Source organism: Bos indicus, chromosome 6 (genome assembly GCF_029378745.1).
Source record: "Bos indicus isolate NIAB-ARS_2022 breed Sahiwal x Tharparkar chromosome 6, NIAB-ARS_B.indTharparkar_mat_pri_1.0, whole genome shotgun sequence".
Classification (NCBI taxonomy): Eukaryota; Metazoa; Chordata; class Mammalia; order Artiodactyla; family Bovidae; genus Bos; species Bos indicus.
The window spans coordinates 78,264,713-78,285,188 of NC_091765.1; the positions used below are offsets into that span (position 1 = coordinate 78,264,713).

General features: G+C 36.3%; 1 protein-coding gene across 21 annotated transcripts in view; it reads left to right on the forward strand.

Annotated features, from left to right (window-relative positions):
* ADGRL3 (adhesion G protein-coupled receptor L3) overlaps positions 1–20,476 on the forward strand; it is a 943,166-nt gene that overhangs the window by 845,220 nt on the left and 77,470 nt on the right. For all 21 annotated transcript variants that reach the window (XM_070791494.1, XM_070791493.1, XM_070791500.1 and 18 more), the window contains one exon: positions 807–898. In XM_070791494.1, coding sequence (XP_070647595.1) covers positions 807–898 — 92 coding nt within the window. The remainder of the gene's footprint in view (positions 1–806; positions 899–20,476) is intronic.

Consider the following 20,476-nt stretch of genomic DNA (forward strand, 5'->3'; position numbering starts at 1 on the left):
TCCTGTTCCTTCCAATTCTGTTTTTATATAAATTTCAAAAACTTTAAAATTTAAGAGGATTTTACTTGAGAATGACAAATAAGTTAGGCAAACATTCTGGAATCATGCTTTCTTTTTTATTTTTAAATGCATAGTATCTTTCAAATATGAATTGTTTATCCTAATTTAGATACTATTGTTGGTATCATTATTTATGCTTATCATTTTAAAATACAAGGTTGCCCCAAGTTCTGAAGTATAAACAAAGCAGGTAACAAGGGCATTTTAACATGTGGTTTGTTTTGTTTTATTTGCAGTCATATGGTCTGTCTTGGTCCAGTGATATAAAAATGTCATTGGGGGTGCCCACTACTTTAATTCTAGTTTGTTGTAGCATGAGAATTTAACCAGCATTTTATAACCCTTTTGATCTAGCTATTCACAAATATTATGATTTTGAATATTAGTTTTGTAATGCAGCATTTGAACAATAAGTTAAGGTCCATGTTTGGAGGGTGGATATAATATCAACCTGGAATAGATATTGTCTTTTTTATAAACATATACTTGACTTTGAATTGTTTTATAGTTCTACAGCATCATTCCAACTGCTGCTGATTTTCTATTTGCATTTGGCATATCAATGCTTTGTAATCCTCTGGTATCTCAAGTTTCCAAGCTGCCTTTACAAAAAGACTAGATGATTATCTGTGATCCAATTATTTTATGAGAGCTAATTTCCCAGAACAACTCATCTGTCATAGAAAATAGACTTACTTTTTTTTCTACTCCAGTTATGCTACATAACAGTACCTTTTACATTCCAGCTTAATGTAATCTTCCTTGGGATTGCTTTATATAAAATGTTTCATCACACTGCCATTCTGAAACCTGAATCTGGCTGTCTTGATAATATCAAGTAAGTAACTTTTCTTTTGCTTTTCTTTAGTCTACCTTACCTTGATACACTAAACTATTCAAGCTTTTAATTGTATTGAGATATTTATGACAAAATGATAAAGATCAATGTGTTTTATTTGCTGAATAAGATCATTTACTGACTGCTGCGGTGACTTGATCTGCCTGAAAATAAGTATAGTGAAGCTTTGTCTTCAAAGAGACTTTTTCCCCCCTAAATTATAATTTAAAAAATGATAAGTTTTTTATTGAAACTGTGTTAGTCTCTCAGTCATACATGACTCTTTGTGACCCCATGATCTTCCCAACCCAGGGATCGAACCTGGGTTTCCTACACTGCAGTTACATTCTTTACCAACTTAGCTACCAGGGAAGACCAAGTTTTTATTAGATGCATTTATTTATTTTGTCCAAGAAGCAAATACGTAGTTACTATATTGGGCAGACTCCTGTTTTGTAGAGTAATAGCCACACCAGTGCTCAACATTCCATCTCCTACTTCAGAGCAGTGGGAAGAGAGCAAGATGGTGCCACCTGCAAGTACCAAAGGAGGATGTTTATACTACAGGGGAGGAACCCAGAAATTATTAATCTGGGTGTTTACGGAGGAATTCTTATACTGCTGCCCTTCTGTCCTCCTGAGAGAGAGAGAAACTTAACATCTCCCTAATGTAAAATCCTATGGTATACAAATGTAATGCTCCAGATTTTACCTTCTTTGAAATGTTAACAAATCTCTTGGGAAGTAAACCCCACCAGAAGACTCTCAGTATGCAATCATCTTTTAACTCTCAAGGTTTATCCTTTAACGAAAATCTGCTTTTTTATGCTCAAAAAATCTGAAACATGCCGAGATAAGAAAATATCCACATTCCTTTCCTCCCTAGTAGTACTTCTTTTATATATACACAAAAAGAATCCAATTTACATTTTCTGGAAAAAAAAAAAAGTTCTTTAGTATAACCAAGAACTTTGTCTTATTCCCTTAAAGGGTGTGACATTTGAGAAAGAATAGTATGACTCTGTTGCAGAGGGAGAGGGTAGGAAGATTTGGGAGAATGGCATTGAAACATGTATAATATCATGTATGAAACGAGTTGCCAGTCCAGGTTCGATGCATGATACTGGATGCTTGGGGCTAGTGCACTGGGACGACCCAGAAGGATGGTATGGGGAGGGAGGATGGAGGAGGGTTCAGGATGGGGAACACATGTATACCTGTGGCGGATTCATTTTGATATTTGGCAAAACTAATACAATTTGTAAAGTTTAAAAATAAAATAAAAATTAAAAAAAAAAGAATAGTATGGAGATGTACTTTAGTTATTAACATATAGTCTGTATTAAGTAGCTTTTGTAAGTGATTGCCTATGCTACGTATAAACTGGTTAAATGTTTTTATTTAAATGAATGTACTTTCAGAGGTTTAATGAGGTTGCCTGTAACTTTCATGTGCTGCTGACATTCTCCTTGAACTACCTCAGATAGCAGCTCTGTCACCCATTTCTCATCGACTTACGTTTAGCACCTGACATAGTTCCTTGCCCACAGTTAGTCCTCAATGTGTTTTCAGAATAAAGTAATGCATTAAAGACTGTAGTGACAAAAGTGCATTGAAATTAAGTGCTTAATTTGGTTTAAGGGATCTTCTGTCTATAACAGTTGAAAAAGTAGCTAAAGGGTTAGAAAAAATAAAAATATAATGTAGTAAACTAGAACTTATCTACTGTGAGTAATAGTCTTTTGTAGTTTAATATTACTTAGTTGAGTCATTACACTTTTGAATTATGTACAACTAGACTGCCCTTCTAAAATGTCATTATGGTTCCTTGGACTCTTTGTTCCTAATGGTATTGAATTTAGATCAATTATATAGGCACATAAAATATAACTTCTTTATCTTAGCATATTTGTACTCACTTTCATACAAATTATATCTTTATATGTATCTTTATGTAATATAAAAATGCATTTAATATTTTATTATCATTTTTGTTACATTTTAAAGTACTATCAGAAATAAGTGAATAACACTTTGATATTTATGTGACAGCTTTTACCAAATTAAAAATTTTAGAAATGTCTTGAACTTAGTACAGTCACATATTTTAAAAGATATATTTGTTTTCTCATTATTCATATGTATTTCTTTAGGTAAGATGAGTTGAATCTCTGTGATATTACTAATTAGAAAAACAAGCACACAAAAGTGATAATTACATGTCATAGTATAGAAGGCATCAAATTTTATATTATGAAGCAAAATAAAGCCTTAAATGATGCTGTCTTGATTTGAATTCTGTATAAATTCCTTTATAGTTTACAGCCATTGGCAAGTTTGAGCCTTTCTCTCTTCTTTAAAATGGGTACAATAATGAAGCATACATACCATCAAATGAGCAGAGGAATGTAATCATGAATGTAATGATGATGGTTTTTAAGGAAAAGTCAATAAAGTACAAGGAGATAAATAAGGTAGCTGTTATAGAGAATACAGAGGGTAGTTTTAAGATGGAAAGATATGCATATGGATATGCTGATAGGAAAGAACCAGTTTTAAAAGTGGTTAGAAATAGAGGAAAGGGAATATGTGCTATAATCATGATCCAAGGAACATAGGGGAATGAGATCCAGAATAGTGGGACAATAATTCCACTTCATTCGATTTCATGAGACACTTTTGTACTGAGATACCATAAACCAGCCAGGGGAATTCTTTTCTACTCAGAATGGATAAAATAGTTAATAGGTATGATGTACATATGTGGTAGAACCAGAGTGGAACAGTAAATTGAGGAATTTCTGTCTATTCTCCTCTACAAAGTAAGAAAAATGGTCATCTACAGGTTATGAGGACATGTGGGATAGAGAAAATTAAAAAAAAAGTCTCAAGAAAATATTTCTTAGAACTTTATAGAATTTGAAGAACATTTTATTTCATTCAAAATATGTTAACTATTTAATAGGTGCTTGTAAAAAAATCACCAGGGCATAATTAAAAAGAAAAAAAGAGAATTTAAGAAAAAGCAAAATACAAAATCTGGCATCCTTTTTGTTTTTAGTAAAAATAAGGATCTGTATAATATAAATTTTTAAGTGGTATGGATGATATGAGGGTATTTATTTTAAAGGCATAGCATGATTTATTTGGAAAATCTTTTTTAGTATGGACAGAGGGCATAAAAATGTATGTTTTCTTATTATGTTTTGTTTTGTAAAGTAATGAATAAGATCCACCACCTTACACAGTTTGCTGAGAAAATAAGCTCACCATGTAAGACCTTTTGCCAGACAGTGTCTTTCTAAAACTATTCATTCATTTATTAAATATGTGTTATTTTTATTATATATGTTCTTTCACAGAGAAGAAATATCTTCTTTATCCAAAATTTGTTGCTTCTTCCCATATTCACTACCACCACTTCCTTTTATGCCACAGTGAACTTCTGCAAAGCTGCTTCAGTGGTCTTCTGACATTTTCCCCCACACTGATTCTTGCCCCTGCCTCCATTAGCTAGAACGATCTCTTGAAAAGTTTAAATCTGATCATGCACCTCTCTTGGGTAAAACTCATCGGTGGTTTCCTGTTACTCTAACACCGAAGTCCAAATTTCCTACCATGGCCCACTAAGCCTTCCTAATCTAGTTGCCCCTTTCTTTCTACAGCTTCATTTTAAGCCATTTTAAGGGCCATTTAAGCCCCTCTGGCCATTCTAGATGCACTCACTTTTCCTTCAGGTCTTATCTGCTATTTCTCTACAGACTTTCTTTTCCCTAACACTGCATGACTGATACTACCCTAATTAATTAATCATCTAAAAACTATTGTTATATTTTAATTTTAATTTACTTCATAGTCATCATATTAATAATACTTTTTTGTTGTTGTTGTTATGGGGAGAATATTTGCTAACCAGCTGACATGAAGTGTTCCAGCCTACTTGACAGTTAATTCTTATTATAAGTGGATAAATTAGTGTTTGAATTATAAAAAATAAGTAAATAAATACATTTTGATGTTAGTATATGGTATTCATTTGGTTTGATAATGACTATATTAATGATATACTCTGGGAAAAAATAATAATATATTAAATTGCTATAGTTAACATACTTATGGAGGTAGAGGTACTCCACGTCTCAGATATAACCAAAAAAATACTTAAAACTACATTTCTGTTTGCTCTTTTCTTACTTGTCCTTTGTCTTCTTTTCATCAAAATAGGTAATTATATTTGGAGGAAAAAAATAACTCCAGTCACTTGAATTTTGGGGTTGAATTTCAGACATAAGGAAAATCTAGCCTAATTTTTTAAAATATATATATATATAAATATAATAAAGCAATTAATGAAATGTTATCAGCACAAAAGTAATTTATAGTATTGCTGAAGCATTATGACATGTATAACTTTAATTTTTGAGGAACATTTATAGCACCTGTGACATTTCCCTTAGAAATAAAAATTGATCATTTCTATAGTTATCAACTACTTGTATTGTTGAAAAACTATTTAACAGCATCACAATGACTTTGAATAATAAAAATAAATAATAGAATTTTTTAGGGCAAAGAAAGAAAATTGGTGCCCATATGGAGAGAAAAAGAATCTGCTAAACTTCCCTTTTCTATATCTGTCCCTTTGCCCTTTTCCAGGGACAGATATCTTCTGCATCCAGACTTCTTATCTTGACCTAGTCCTGTTTTCCAATTTCTGGTATCTCCCCTTCATTATGGTTTTGCATGAGTGATGGATTGGCAAACACAATGTCAGATAGTTTAAAGAAACAGTTTTCACTTTCCTTCCTTCCTCCCTGTGCTCTGATTCCTAACGGAAGGTATAATGTTGAAGAGAAATAACAACTCATGTTATACACAATTTCAATTTGAATTGGTTATATGATCTCACAAGTTACATCATGGCTCTAAAGTCTTAGGATCTCCTCAGAATTAGGAATAATTGATTCTGCTTTATTGAGTTTTGTTATAATTAAAACTATCATATATATAAAGAATACAAAACATAATTTAGTGTTCATATAGTATGGTTTGATTATTTTTAACCAATCTATGTGGAAATACATTTCTGCCTTTCATTCTTAGTGTTTTTCTTAGTGAAATTTGCTCATTCTCTTATCGAAATCTCATTAGAATTTGACTGGCTTTGTTTCTCATGTAGAACTGGCCTGATATGATCCTCTTTTTTTTTTTTCCCCTTTTAAAGCAAAAGTTATCCTATTATGAAAGAATTAGGCTCCAGGAGTGAAATGCTCATTTGATTAATAAGTAACAAGTTCTGTAGTTAGTTTTAAATTAGGGGGGAAAAGAAGTGTCTCAGTGAACTTAGACATCTGCCACACATAAAGAAATCTAAGAAGGCTTCTGAGTAGCTTCAGGGATGAATAGAAAAATGTTTTACCTTACTGGTATCCATAGTAACTTACTTATTCCTTAACAAGGTAATTTTTGCTGTGTACTGTATTTCTAGATATTTGTAGAAATAATTAAGTCATTTACCTTTGCTAGTACTACATTAGTACTTCATGGAGTTAAATGTGGTAGGTTCTTAAAAACTGAAGGTGGAAAAGTAGAATGATATAATCATTAAAAATGTAACAGTATCACAAAACTTTCAATACTCTGATTTTTCTTCTTTATGTTAATATATTAAGATGGAATATATATATATTCCCTGCTTTTTAAAGTGGTATCATTTTTATACTGAAGTCAGTGCAGTATCTTAAAAAGAATTTGATCCTTTATGAAAACTGGAAACCTAGTTCTGAATTATATGTAATAAATATATTTGCCCACTTCAATGACTTCTGGATGAGTTATGAGGAAAATATAGTACTTTCTCATTCTTCTTAAAATATTAACTTGTTGTTCAGTCACTAATTCGTGTCTGACTCTTTGCGACCCCATGGACTGCAGCATGCCAGGCTTGCCTGTCCTTAACAGAAGTTTGAGTTTGCTCAAACTTATGTCCATTGAGTCAATGATGCTATCTAAACATCTCATCCCTTGCTGCCCTCTTTGCCTTTTGCCTTCAACCTTTCCCAGCATCAGAGTCTTTTCCAATGAGTCAGCTGTTTACATCAGTTGGCCAAAGTATTGGAGCTTCAGCATCAGTCCTTCCAGGGAATACTCAGGGTTGATTTCCAGGTTCCTATGCAATATTGTTCTTTACAATATTGGGTTTTGCTTTCACCACCAGACACATCCGCAACTGAACATCATTTCTGCTTAGGCCAGCAACTTCATTCTTTCTGGAACTATTAGTAATTGCCCTCTGCTCTTCACCAGTAGCATATTGGGCACCTTCCATCCTGGGGGCTCATCTTCCAGTGTCATAACTTTTTGCCTATTCATACTGTCCATGGGGTTCTCTTGGCAAGAATACTGGAATGATTTGCCATTCTCTCCTCCAGTGGACCATGTTTTGTCAGAACTCTTCACTGTCACCTGTCCGTCTTGAGTGGCCCTGCACAGCATAACTCATAGCTTCATTGAGTTACTCAAGCCCTCTCACCATGGCAAAGTTGTGAGCCATAAAGGGAAAAATATTAGCTGTGAATTAAAAGGTTGAAATATTGTTTTGGACTTTTATAAAGGAAGCTCAGTATAGTTTATATAGTCCATGAAGACTTGGAAAAAAAAAAACAAAAAAAACTTGTATCTCTATTCAGCTAATTTTATTCATTGTTTACCTTCCACCACCCAAACTACCACATTTAAATGAACATGCCATAGATTTCTAATTATTTTAAGCATTTAAAGATGTGTTTAGAAACTGTCACCTCTTGTAAAAAAAATTCCTCGGCCAACACACTTTACTGAGATGTGTTTTTCCAAAACTTTTTAATCAAATATAATTGTCAATACCCACACACACTGTGAACACTTTAGTCCTTAAAAGGGAACTAGTAGTTGACTTACTTTATTCACTGTAATAAAATAATTTTTAAGAATATTCTGAAAAGAATATCATTCAGTATCTCATTTTCCCCACCTTCCCTCCATTTCCTTGGTCTGTGGTTAAACATCACTGAAAATGTTCCACAAAGTTATCTTAAATGATCGAGGTATATTTGAAGAATAATACAATCTAAACAGCACTGTTTGGAGTTCTGTGTATTTTTATGACACCACTAGATTTACTTCAAATAAGTTAAGATTTTCCTCAGGTTTTAGTTAGTCCTTTACTGATTAACTTAATTTCAACTGCAAACATTTAACAATCACTTCTATGGAAAATTAACGTTAGCCACCAGTTCACAAAGCTGTGCATTCAGCCAGTCTTGTTGCCAATCTCACTGTATCATGCATTTTAGGCTGTAGTTTTAAGTTTTGTGAAATATTAAAAGTGTTAGTCTCTTTTTTCAGGCTTTCTCTTTAAAATGCATTCAGATCCCCATGAGATCTTTCTAGAACCAGGTGTTTTTTACATCACTGTGTTTGGCATACTTCATTTTCTGGGAGCTGACACTGAGAGAGAAAAAAAAAAAAAACAGTTTGAAGGATGACTGTCACGGGCTCACTGGAAAACTGTTAGGCATTTTACCTTGAGATCAAATAATTTTCACTTTTTCCCAAAATGATCAGGTTATATCAGGATTAGGATAATCAATTACAGCCTAAGGATGAGAAAGCCTAAAAGACTACCTAAGGGGGGGAAAAATTATTCTTTATGAGCAAAACTTAAAAGCTGGTAACTCCTGTGTTCTTTATATGTTGACTAAACTCAGATTTCCTTTGTATCCTATATGAAATGTGCAGTCAGACTTTGGGAAAGCTTGGTAATCAGAATTGTTTTATGAAACCAGCATTTCTGTAGTAATTATACACATAACAACAAAATTAATCTAAAATAAGCAGTTATAACAAGGCTGTAGTTTTTCCCCCAAAATAATTAGGAGACAATATTCACTTAAACTTTCATTAGGTTGGAAGAAATACAAAAAAATTATAAATAAATAATATTTATATTCCATATTATTCATATATTTTATTTGTTTAATGTATAAACACATTTTATTTTTGTCTTTTACTCATTAATTTATTTAATAAATGAAAAGTCATAAAATTTTGGATACGTATTGAAGATATAACTTACTGAATTGATAATTTATTTACACAGACTATAAGAGAAAGGTTCTTATGCAATATTGCTCTGTACAGCATCGGACCTTGCTTCTATCACTAGTCACATCCACAGCTGGGTATTGTTTTTGCTTTGGCTCCATCCCTTCATTCTTTCTCGAGTTATATCTCCACTGATCTCCAGTAGCATATTGGGCACCTACTGACCTGGGGAGTTCCTCTTTCAGTATTCTATCATTTTGCCTTTTCATACTGTTCATGGGGTTCTCAAGGCAAGAATACTGAAGTGGTTTGCCATTCCCTTCTCCAGTGGACCACATTCTGTCAGATATCTCCATCATGACCCGCCCATCTTGGGTTGCCCCACAGGCATGGCTTAGTTTCATTGAGTTAGACAAGGCTGTGGTCCTAGTGTGATTAGATTGACTAGTTTTCTGTGAGTATGGTTTCAGTGTGTCTGCCCTCTGAAGCCCTCTTGCAACACCTACCGTCTTACTTGGGTTTCTCTTACCTAGGGCGTGGGGTATCTCTTCACAGCTGCTCCAGAAAAGCGCAGCCATTGCTCCTGACCTTGGACGAGGGATATCTCCTCACCACCGCCCTTCCTGACCTTCAACTTGGGATAGCTCCTCTAGGCCCTCCTGCGCCCGTGCAGCCAGGGCTCCTTGGACATGGGGTTGGTCCTCCCAGCCACTGCCCCTGGCCTCAGGCGTTGGGTAGCTCCTCCCGCCCGCTGCCGGTGGCCTCGGGCTCCCATCACTTCATGGGAAATAGATGGGGAAACAGTGGAAACAGTGTCAGACTTTATTTTTCTGGGCTCCAAAATCACTGCAGGTGGTGACTGCAGCCATGAAATTAAAAGACGCTTACTCCTTGGAAGGAAAGTTATGACCAACCTAGATAGCATATTGAAAAGCAGAGACATTACTTTGCCAACCAAGTTATTCTAGTCAAGGCTATGGTTTCTCCTGTGGTCATGTATGGATGTGAGAGTTGGACTGTGAAGAAGGCTGAGCACCGAAGAATTGATGCTTTTGAACTGTGGTGTTGGAGAAGACGCTTGAGAGTCCCTTGGACTGCAAGCAGATCCAACCAGTTCATTCTGAAGGAGATCAGCCCTGGGATTTCTTTGGAAGGAATGATGCTAAAGCTGAAACTCCAGTACTTTGGCCACCTCATGCGAAGAGTTGACTCATTGGAAAAGACTCTGATGCTGGGAGGGATTGGGGGCAAGAGGAGAAGGGGACGACAGAGGATGAGATGGCTGGATGGCATCACTGACTCAATGGACATGAGTCTGAGTGAACTCCGGGAGTTGGTGATGGACAGGGAGGCCTGGCGTGCTGAGATTCATGGGGTCGCAAAAAGTCGGACACAACTGAGCGACTGATCTGATATGATCTGATAAGAGAAAGGAGTAGAGTGTGATTCCAAGATTTTTGGCATTGGGTATTGAGATATGACTGTAGAAAAAAGACACACTGGGGGCAGGTTAGCAGATTTGGGAGGGGAGTTGAACAACATAAGTTTGAAAGATTTACTAGATATTGCAGTGTAGATGATGCATAAGAAGTTGGAATAATGAAGAGAGCTGAAGATTTAAATTTGAAATCATTGGTATATAGATTTGATTTGATTTTTGCATTTAGTGTTTTTTAGGTATTAAATATTGATTTTGTTTTATATATCTTTATTCCTTTCTATAGTGGTAAATGATTCTGCTTTTTTTTTCCATTTATGACAATGATATATTTCCTGTTAAACCATTAAGCAAAGTGAGATGATTTTTAAAAAATTAATAATGTAAAGGTGGTATGCAGACATGACAAAAGCTTAAGATAGTGATTTTCCAGTCAGATTGGTTTGTGTCACTTGTCATGGTATGTTACTGTTAGGATATCCTTGCTGTGAGTATCTACATCATAATGCTTCTAATGAGTAATAAAAACTGAAATCCAGAAGTAGGTGTCTTTGTAGCTGGTTTAATAGCTCAGTGATGTTAGTAAGTACCTTAGCTGTTTCCATCATTTATCACCCTTAGCATATTGGATATTGTCACTCACAGTGTCAACTTGTGGTCCAGGAATGTCTCCTTCAGTTTCCACCATCTCATCTTTAGCAATTGTGTTCAAAAGCAAAAGCAAGGAGAGAAAAGAGTGTTTTCATCAAAAGCCTCTTCTATACAATGTTACAAACCTCTGTCCTTAGTACCTCAGGCACTCAGTCTATCAGATCTAATCCTTTGAATCTGTTTGTTACTTCCACTGTTTAATCATAATGGATTTGATTTAGGTCATGACTGAATGGCCTAGTGGTTTTCCCTACTTTCTTCAATTTAAGTCTGAATTTGGCAATAAGGAGTTCATGATCTGAGCCACAGTCAGCTCACAGTATTGTTTTTGCTGACTATATAGAGCTTCTCCATCTTTGGCTATAAAGAATATAATCATTCTGATTTTGGAACTGACCGTCTGGTGATGTCCATGTGTAGAGTCATCTCTTGTGTTGTTGGAAGAGGGTGTTTGCTATGACTAGTACATTCTCTTGGCCAAACTATTAGCCTTTGCCCTGCTTCATTTTGTATTCCAAGGCCAAACTTGTCTGTTACTCCAGGTATCTCTTGACTTCCTAATTTGCATTCCAGTCCCCTTTGATGAAAAGGATATCTTTTATTAGTATTAGTTCTTGAAGGTTTTGTAGGACATCATAGAACTGTTCAACTTCAGCTTCTTCAGCATTAGAGGTTGTGGTATAGACTTGGATCACTGTGATATTGAATCATTTGTCTTGGAAATGAACAGAGATCATTCTGTCATTTTTGAGATTGCACCCAAATACTTCATTTCAGGATCTTTTGTTGATTATGAGACCTACTCCATTTCTTCTAAGGGATTCTTGCCCACAGTAGTAGATATAACGGTCATCTGAATTAAATTTGCCCACTCCCGTTCATTTTAGTTCACTGATTCCTAAAATGTCAGTGTTCACTCTTACCATCTCCTGTTTCAACACTTCTAATTTACCTTTACTCACAGACCTAACATCCCAGGTTCCTATGAAATACTGTTTTTTATAGCAGCAGACTTTTCTTCCACCACCAGTCACATGCAAAACTGGACATTGTTTCCCCTTTGGCTCAGCCACTTCATTCTTTCTGGAGCTATTTTCTCTGCTCTTGTCTAGTAGCATATTGGGCACCTACCAACCTGGGGAGTTCATTGTTCTGTGTCATATCTTTCTGCCTTTTCATACTCTTCATGGGTTCTTAAGGCAATAATACTGAAGTGCTTTGCCATTCCCTTCTCTAAGGAACCGTGTTTTATCAGAACTCTCCACCATGCCCTGTCCATCTTGGGTGGCCCTACACAGCATGGCTCATAGATTCATTGAGTTAGACAAGCCTGTAATCCACGTGATCAGTTTGTTTTGTTTTATGTAAATTGTAGTTTTCATTCTGTCTGCCCTCTGATGGATAAAGACTAGAAGCTTATGAAAGCTTCCTGATGGGAAGGACTGACTGTGGGAAAATTGGAGTCTTGCTCAGATGGGTGGGGCCATGCTCAGTAAATCTTTTTTTTGTTTGTTTGTTTTTGTTTTTGTTTTTTTTCACATTATATATTTTTTTAAATTTTATTTTATTTTTAAACTTTACAATATTGTATTAGTTTTGCCAAATATCGAAATGAATCCACCACAGGTATACCCACGTTCCCCATCCTGAACCCTCCTCCCTCCTCCCTCCCCTACCCTCCCTCTGGGTTGTCCCAGTGCACCAGCCCCAAGCATCCAGTACCGTGCATCAAACCTGGACTGGCGACTCGTTTCATACATGATATTATACATGTTTCAATGCTATTCTCCCAAATCTCCCCACCCTCTCCCTCTCCCACAGAGTCCATAAGACTGATCTATACATCGGTGTCTCTTTTGCAGTCTCGTACACAGGGTTATTGTTACCATCTTTCTAAATTCCATATATATGCATTAGTATACTGTATTGGTGTTTTTCTTTCTGGCTTACTTCACTCTGTATAATAGGTTCCAGTTTCATCCATCTCATTAGAACTGATTCAAATGTATTCTTTTTAATGGCTGAGTAATACTCCATTGTGTATATGTACCACTGCTTTCTTATCCATTCATCTGCTGATGGGCATCTAGGTTGCTTCCATGTCCTGGCTATTATAAACAGTGCTGCAATGAACATTGGGGTACACGTGTCTCTTTCCCTTCTGGTTTCCTCAGTGTGTATGCCCAGCAGTGGGATTGCTGGATCATAAGGCAGTTCTATTTCCAGTTTTTTAAGGAATCTCCACACTGTTCTCCATAGTGGCTGTACTAGTTTGCATTCCCACCAACAGTGTAAGAGAGTTCCCTTTTCTCCACACCCTCTCCAGCATTTATTGCTTGTAGACTTTTGGATCACAGCCATTCTGACTGGCGTGAAATGGTACCTCATAGTGGTTTTGATTTGCATTTCTCTGATAATGAGTGATGTTGAGCATCTTTTCATGTGTTTGTTAGCCATCTGTATGTCTTCTTTGGAGAAATGTCTATTTAGTTCTTTGGCCCATTTTTTGATTGGGTCATTTATTTTTCTGGAGTTGAGCTGTAGGAGTTGCTTGTATATTTTTGAGATTAGTTGTTTGTCAGTTGCTTCATTTGCTATTATTTTCTCCCATTCTGAAGGCTGCCTTTTCACCTTGCTAATAGTTTCCTTTGTTGTGCAGAAGCTTTTAATTTTAATTAGGTCCCATTTGTTTATTTTTGCTTTTATTTCCAATATTCTGGGAGGTGGGTCATAGAGGATCCTGCTGTGATGTATGTCGGAGAGTGTTTTGCCTATGTTCTCCTCTAGGAGTTTTATAGTTTCTGGTCTTACGTTTAGAAAATCTTTAATCCTATTTTCTATTGATGGGTGGGGTTGTTTCCCCTACTAGTAATAATGGAGGTAATGATGACCTCCTTTTAAAGGACTTATCACAAAAAAAAAAAAAAAGGACTTATCCCAGGACTACTGTATTCAGTGCCCCTTACACCATGCAGGCCACTGTCAACCCACACCTCCACTGGAGACTCCTGGACACTCACAGGCAAGTCTGGCTCAGTCTCATGTGGGGTAACTGCTCCTTTCTCGGTCCTGGTACGCACAAGGTTTTGTTTGTGCCCTCCAAAGTCTGTTTCTCCAGTCCTGTGGAAGTCCTGTAATCAAATCCCACTGTCCTTCAAAGTCAAATTCCCTCGGTTCTCAGTCCCTTTGCCAGATCCCCAGATTGGGAAATCTTCTGTGGGCCCTAGAACTTTCACCACAGTGCAAGAACTTCTTTGATATAATTGTTCCCCAGTTTTTTCTCATGTCTAATTATCTGTTATTAAATGTCTGCTGTGGATATGTCTACATTATAAAAATTCAAGTAAATCTTATGAAAATGGAAGTATTATGTTATTGTAGTTCATTCATCCCCAAGTTTTTTGACAGATAGAACTTATTCTAGTCTTTGCTTTTATTTATACCATAGAAGAGATTAATGTAAGAATCTGTTTATTATTTAGGAATTAAAAATGTTGAAATTTACTGTTTTAATCTTTTTTGTTCATTTTTTAAAAATGCAGTTGCTGTGCACTGTCCAAACAGGTACTTGTATTTGGCATTATCTTGTTTAATTCTATATTGTAAAACTTAATCTTGCTTGCTGTTGGTTAAACTCACAAATTCTATCCTAAAGTGTTTTCATTAATTTGTAATATATTTATTTTAATATACTTTCAGCTTATAAACAATTATACAAGGAAATAATAGATTTGGAACTATATATTTCAAATATAAATAAAGAGATTTGAGTCACTTTGATTTATTTCCACAAAGATCATCTTTCTTTTAAACATATAAGTCAGTTTTTGCACCAGTGACTACTTAAGGTCATAATTCTTTAAAATATAAAGTGAAAACTATGATCGCTTAAAGGCTGAATGAAATATACGAAATCTCATGGATGTCACAATTATGTGGCTTTTAAGAGCTGTCTTGGTTGTTATAATCAGAACCAACTAGTAATAACATTTTTGCCTAATATAACTATAAAGTGACTCTGAGAGAGTCAGACATGACTGAGCGACTCAGCACAGAACAGCACAAAGTGACACAAATTATTTTAAACTGAAAATTCTATTTACTACAATGATTATCAGCATATAAATTTGTCTGAAAGTTGACCAAAACTTATGATTTAAAAAATTTGATGTGAGAAATTTTGCATAAATATTATTGGGCTCAAAGACATTTTTACTTGCAAATCCTAATCAACCCATATTTAAAATGTTTCTTGGAGATGTTTAAAGAAAATTTACGGGTAATATTAAGTTAAATATTGAATTGCATTTTGAGTCACATACTGCAGATAAAAATTTAGTCATAGATTCTGAAATAAATGACCTAAACCCTCTGGTTCTGCCCTTCAGTTCAGTTCAGTCACTCAGTCATGTTGTACTCTTTGCAACCCCATGGACTGCAGCACACCAGGCCTCCCTGTCCATAGCCAACCCCTTCAGTTTACTCAAACTCATGTCCATTGAGTTGGTGATGCTATCAACCATCTCATCCTCTGTTGTCCCCTTCTCCTCCTGCCTTCAATCATTCCCAGCATCAGAATCTTTTCAAATGAGTCAGTTCTTCGCATCAGGTGGCCAAAGTGTTGGAGTTTCAGCTTCAGATTCAGACCTTCCAATGAATATTTAGGACTGATTTCCTTTAGGATGGACTGACTGGATCTCCTTGCAGTCCAAGGGACTCTCAAGAGTCTTCTCCAACACCACAGTTCAAGAGCAACAATTCTTTGGCTCTCAGCTTTCTTTATTGTCCAACTCTTACATCCATGCAGCTACTGGAAATACCATAGCACTGACTAGACAGACTTTTGTTAACAAAGTACTGTCTCCGCTTTTTAACATGCTGTCTATATTGGTCATAACTTTCCTTCCAAAGAGCAAGCGTCTTTTAATTTCATGGCTGCAGTCACCATCGGCAGTGATTTTGGAGCCCAAGAAAAGAAAATCTGTCACTGTTTCCACTGTTTCCCCATCTATTTCCTATGAAGTTATGGGACCAGATGCCATGATCTTAGTTTTCTGAATGTTGAGCTTTAAGCCAACTTGTTCACTCTCCTCTTTCACTTTCATCAAGAGGCTCTTCAGTTCCTATTCACTTTCTGCCATAAGGGTGATGTCATCTGCATATCTGAGGTTATTGATATTTCTCCCGGCAATCTTGATTCCAGCTTGTGCTTCCTCCAGCCCAGTGTTTCTCAAGATGTACTCTGCACATAAGTTAAATAAGCAGGGTGACAATAGTCAGCTTTGACATACTCATTTCCCAATATGGAATCAGTCTGTTGTTCCATGTCCAGTTCTAACTGTTGCTTCCTGATCTGCATACAGGTTTCTCAAGAGGCAGGTCAGGTGGTCTGATATTCCCATCTGAACTCCCCAGGTCGGTAGGTGCCCAGTTTGCTACTGGAGATCAGTGAAAAAATAACTCCAGAAAGAATGAAGAGATGGAGCCAAAGAAAAAACAACATCCAGTTGTGGATGTGCCTGGTGATGGAAGTAAAGATGATGCTGTAAAGAGCAATACTGCATAGGAATCTGGAAAGTTAGGTCCATGAATCAAGGCAAATTGGAAGTGGTCAAACAGGAGATGGTTAGAGTGAACACTGACATTTTAGGAAACTAAATTGGACTAACATTTAGCAAACTAAAATGGACTGTAATGGATTAGTTTAACTCAAATGACCATTATATCTACTACTGTGGGCAAGAATACCTTATAAGAAATGGAGTAGCCCTCATAGTCAACAAGAGAGTCTGAAATGCAGTACTTGGATACAATCTCAAAAACAGAAGAATGATCTTTGTTCGTTTCCAAGGCAAACCATTTAGTGTCACAGTAATACAAGTCTATGCCCCAACTAGTAATGCTGAAGAAGCTGAAGTTGAATGGTTGTATGAAAACCTACGAGACCTTCTAGAACTAACACCCAAAAAAGATGCCCTTTTCATTATAGGGGACTGGAAAGCAAAAGTAGGAAGTCAAGGACTACCTAGAGTAACAGGCAAAATTTGGCTTTGGAGTACAAAATGAATCAGGGGAAAGCCTAATAGAGTTTTGCCAAAAGAACACAGTGGTCATAGCAAACACCCTTTTCCAACAACACAAGAGAAGACTCTACACATGGACATCACCAGATGGTCAGTACTGACATCAAATTGATTATATTCTTTACAGCCAAAGATGGAGAAGTTCTATACAGTCAGCAAACACAAGACCAGGAGCTGACTGTGGCTCAGATCATGAACTCCTTATTGCCAAATTCAGACTTAAATTGAAGAAAGTAGGGAAAACCACTAGACCATTCTGGTGTGACCTAAATCAAATCCCTTACAGTTATACAGTGGAAGTGACAAATAGATTCAGGGGATTAGATCTGATAGACAAAGTGCCTGAAGAACTATGGACGAAGGTCGTGATCGTACAGGAGGTAAGGATCAAGACCATCCCCAAGGAAAAGAAATTAAAAAAGGCAAAATGGTTGTCTGACGAGGCCTTACAAATAGCTGTGAATAGAAGAGAAGAGAAAAGCAAAGTAGGAAATGAAAGATATACCTATTTGAATGGAGAGTTCCAAAGAATAGCAAGTAGAGATAAGAAAGCCTCCCTTAGTGATCTATGCAAAGAAATAGAGAAAAACAATACAATAGAAAAGACTAGAGATCTCTTCAAGAAAATTAGAGATACCCATGGAAAATTTCATGCAAAGATGGGCACAATAAAGGACAGAAATGGTAGGGACCTAACAGAAGCAGAAAATATTAAGAAGAGGTTGAAAGAATACCCAGAAAACTATACAATAAAGATCTTCACAACCCAGATAATCACAATGATGTGATCACCAGTGTAGAGCCAGACATCCTGGAACGTGAAGTCAAGTGTGCCTTAGGAAGCCACACTATGAACAAAGGTACTGGAGGTGATGGGATTCCTGTTGAGCTATTTCAAATCCTAAAAGATGATGCTGTGAAAGTGCTGCATGCAATATGCCAGCCAATTTGGAAAACTCAGCAGTGGCCACAGGACTGGAAAAAGTCAGTTTTCATTCCATTCCCAAAGAAAGGCAATGCCAAAGAATGGTCAAACTCCCACGTAATTGCCCTCATCTCACATGCTAGCAAAGTAATACTCAAAATTCTCCAAGCCAGGCTTCATCAGTAGGTGAACTATGAACTTCCAGATGTTCAAGTTGGATTTCGAAAAGGCAGAGGAACCAGAGATCAAACTGCCTACATCCTTTGGATCATTGAAAAAGCAAGAGAGTTCTAGAAAAACATCTACTTCTGCTTTATTGACTATGCCAAAGACTTTGACGGTGTGGTTCTGCCCTTAATCAGCCCTAATAGTTGCATTTGATCCAACATCAGTTTAAGATTTCATGTGTTTTGTCTATTTGAAACTGTGAGTGAAATAATGAGACATACTTATGTATTGAAGTTTTGCTATATATCAGGCACAGTTCTGCACCCTCTACATGTGTAAATTTAATCTTTGTAATAGCTCTTTGAGATTTCAAAAGGGATAATTAACTTACCTTGAGACCTTACAGATAGTTAGTGCCAAACCTTGTATTCCAATAGGCTGTCTGGTTTGAGTCCATTTCCTAATTATTACCATATATTCCTTATTCTATTACATTGTACATCTACAAATAAACTGTGCTTCACTTGAGTTTTTCCTAAGGATCATTTTAGAATGAAGACATGCTTAAAGATTTAAATTCAAATATGGACTGGAATACATGACTGAAGAACCCCATCTTCAAAATCCTGTGATTATTTTAATATTTTAAATAATGAGCTGAAAAATAAGGTTAGTAAAGTGCAGTTTTCAGGAATCTTAATGTAACAGTGGTCTTAGAATTAGAGATAGAGATTTCAGAGTACCTAGAATTTAAAGTGAATTACTGAATGAAGCTACCCAAGAAGGATGTGGTTTTGGTAAACAGTCACTTTGGTGACTCAGAAAGTATAGTCAACATGGTAAATAAAAAATTATGTCATAGAAGCCAAAAAATAGAAGGGGATGATCAACTATAGGATGTTCCTGAGTACTCAAGTATGATGAGATGGAAAAGTTGACAAGGGATTTGACAATGACAGGACATTGTGGAGTTAAGAGGAATGTGTGCCTAAGTAGAGTGGCTTTTATGAAAATGAGAAGTGAGCCTGTATGAATTATATGTTTAGAAAACTCTTGACAAATTTTTCAGTAAAGATAACACCAAAGATTCTTGGAGAATCTATGGGATCAAAAGGTGTTTTGTTTTGTTTTTTAAAGTACTGAAGTATGTTTGCTGATGGGAATGAACCTATAGACGAGGAGATGATTCATAAAAAGCAGGAGAGAACAATCCTCAAAGGAGCACAGTTCTTGAGAAGCATAAGAATGAATGGATATGTTGCCATAATAAGAAAGAGGCATTTCTCTCATTATAAAAGGAGGGAACACAGTGTGTGTGGGTACTGTTGAAAGTAGTTTATAGATTTGGTTTCAGAAACGTGAGGATGTTTCTGTCAGTAGTCTCGATTGAGTTCTCCCAGAAGTGGACTCTGAGCCAAGGATTCAGCACAAACAATTAATGAAGGAATTCCTTTAATAGGAAATCAATAAGAAAGTAAGGGGAAGCAGGATAGATAATAGGAAGAAGCTATGCAAGGTTGTCATTCTGGTGAAGTCTCAGACTGACCCTGATCCCAAAGGGAGCTCTGGAGTGTAAATAACACTTTGGAACTGTCCAGTGTTAAGGCATAGGAACTGGAATTCTATAATTTCAGACCTGTTAGTAATTGACTACAGTCTTGCTGAGGGACAAGGGATGGGTTGTGAGAGTGGAATGTAAACTCCCAGGCACTTCTGGCTGTATGGGCCTAGTAGCTCTGGTACACAAAAACAGTCATCTGCAGGTCATGGCACAAATCTTTATCAGCTAAGCGTGCAGCAGATGAGGGATCAAGTCAGGATCTGTACAAGGGATTGTGAAGTCCAGACAGTGCACCAATGCATTTGCAACTATCAGATTGCTTTAAGTAAATAGGAGGCAATATTCAGTTGAAGGTGTTGGGATAAAAAGGAAGTTTGAGGTACAAGGAAGATGTTCAATATTCCTCATGGGGTAGGGGAAAGCACATTGATAGGGGAGTTTAGTTGACCTTCTGGGTATTGTTAAATGTTATTAGACATTTGTTTTGTTCAATACTCATCTATTCAGGGTTGCATATTTTTTCAAATCATTAAAGATGAGAGGAGATGCAAGAAGTTAAAGGTTATAGAATCTAGGCTGGTCAAGCAGGAAAGGATGAATACAAAACGGGGGATATATAGTGAAAGTGTGGAGGGGTCGAAAAATGAGATGTCTGGAGATGCTAGTA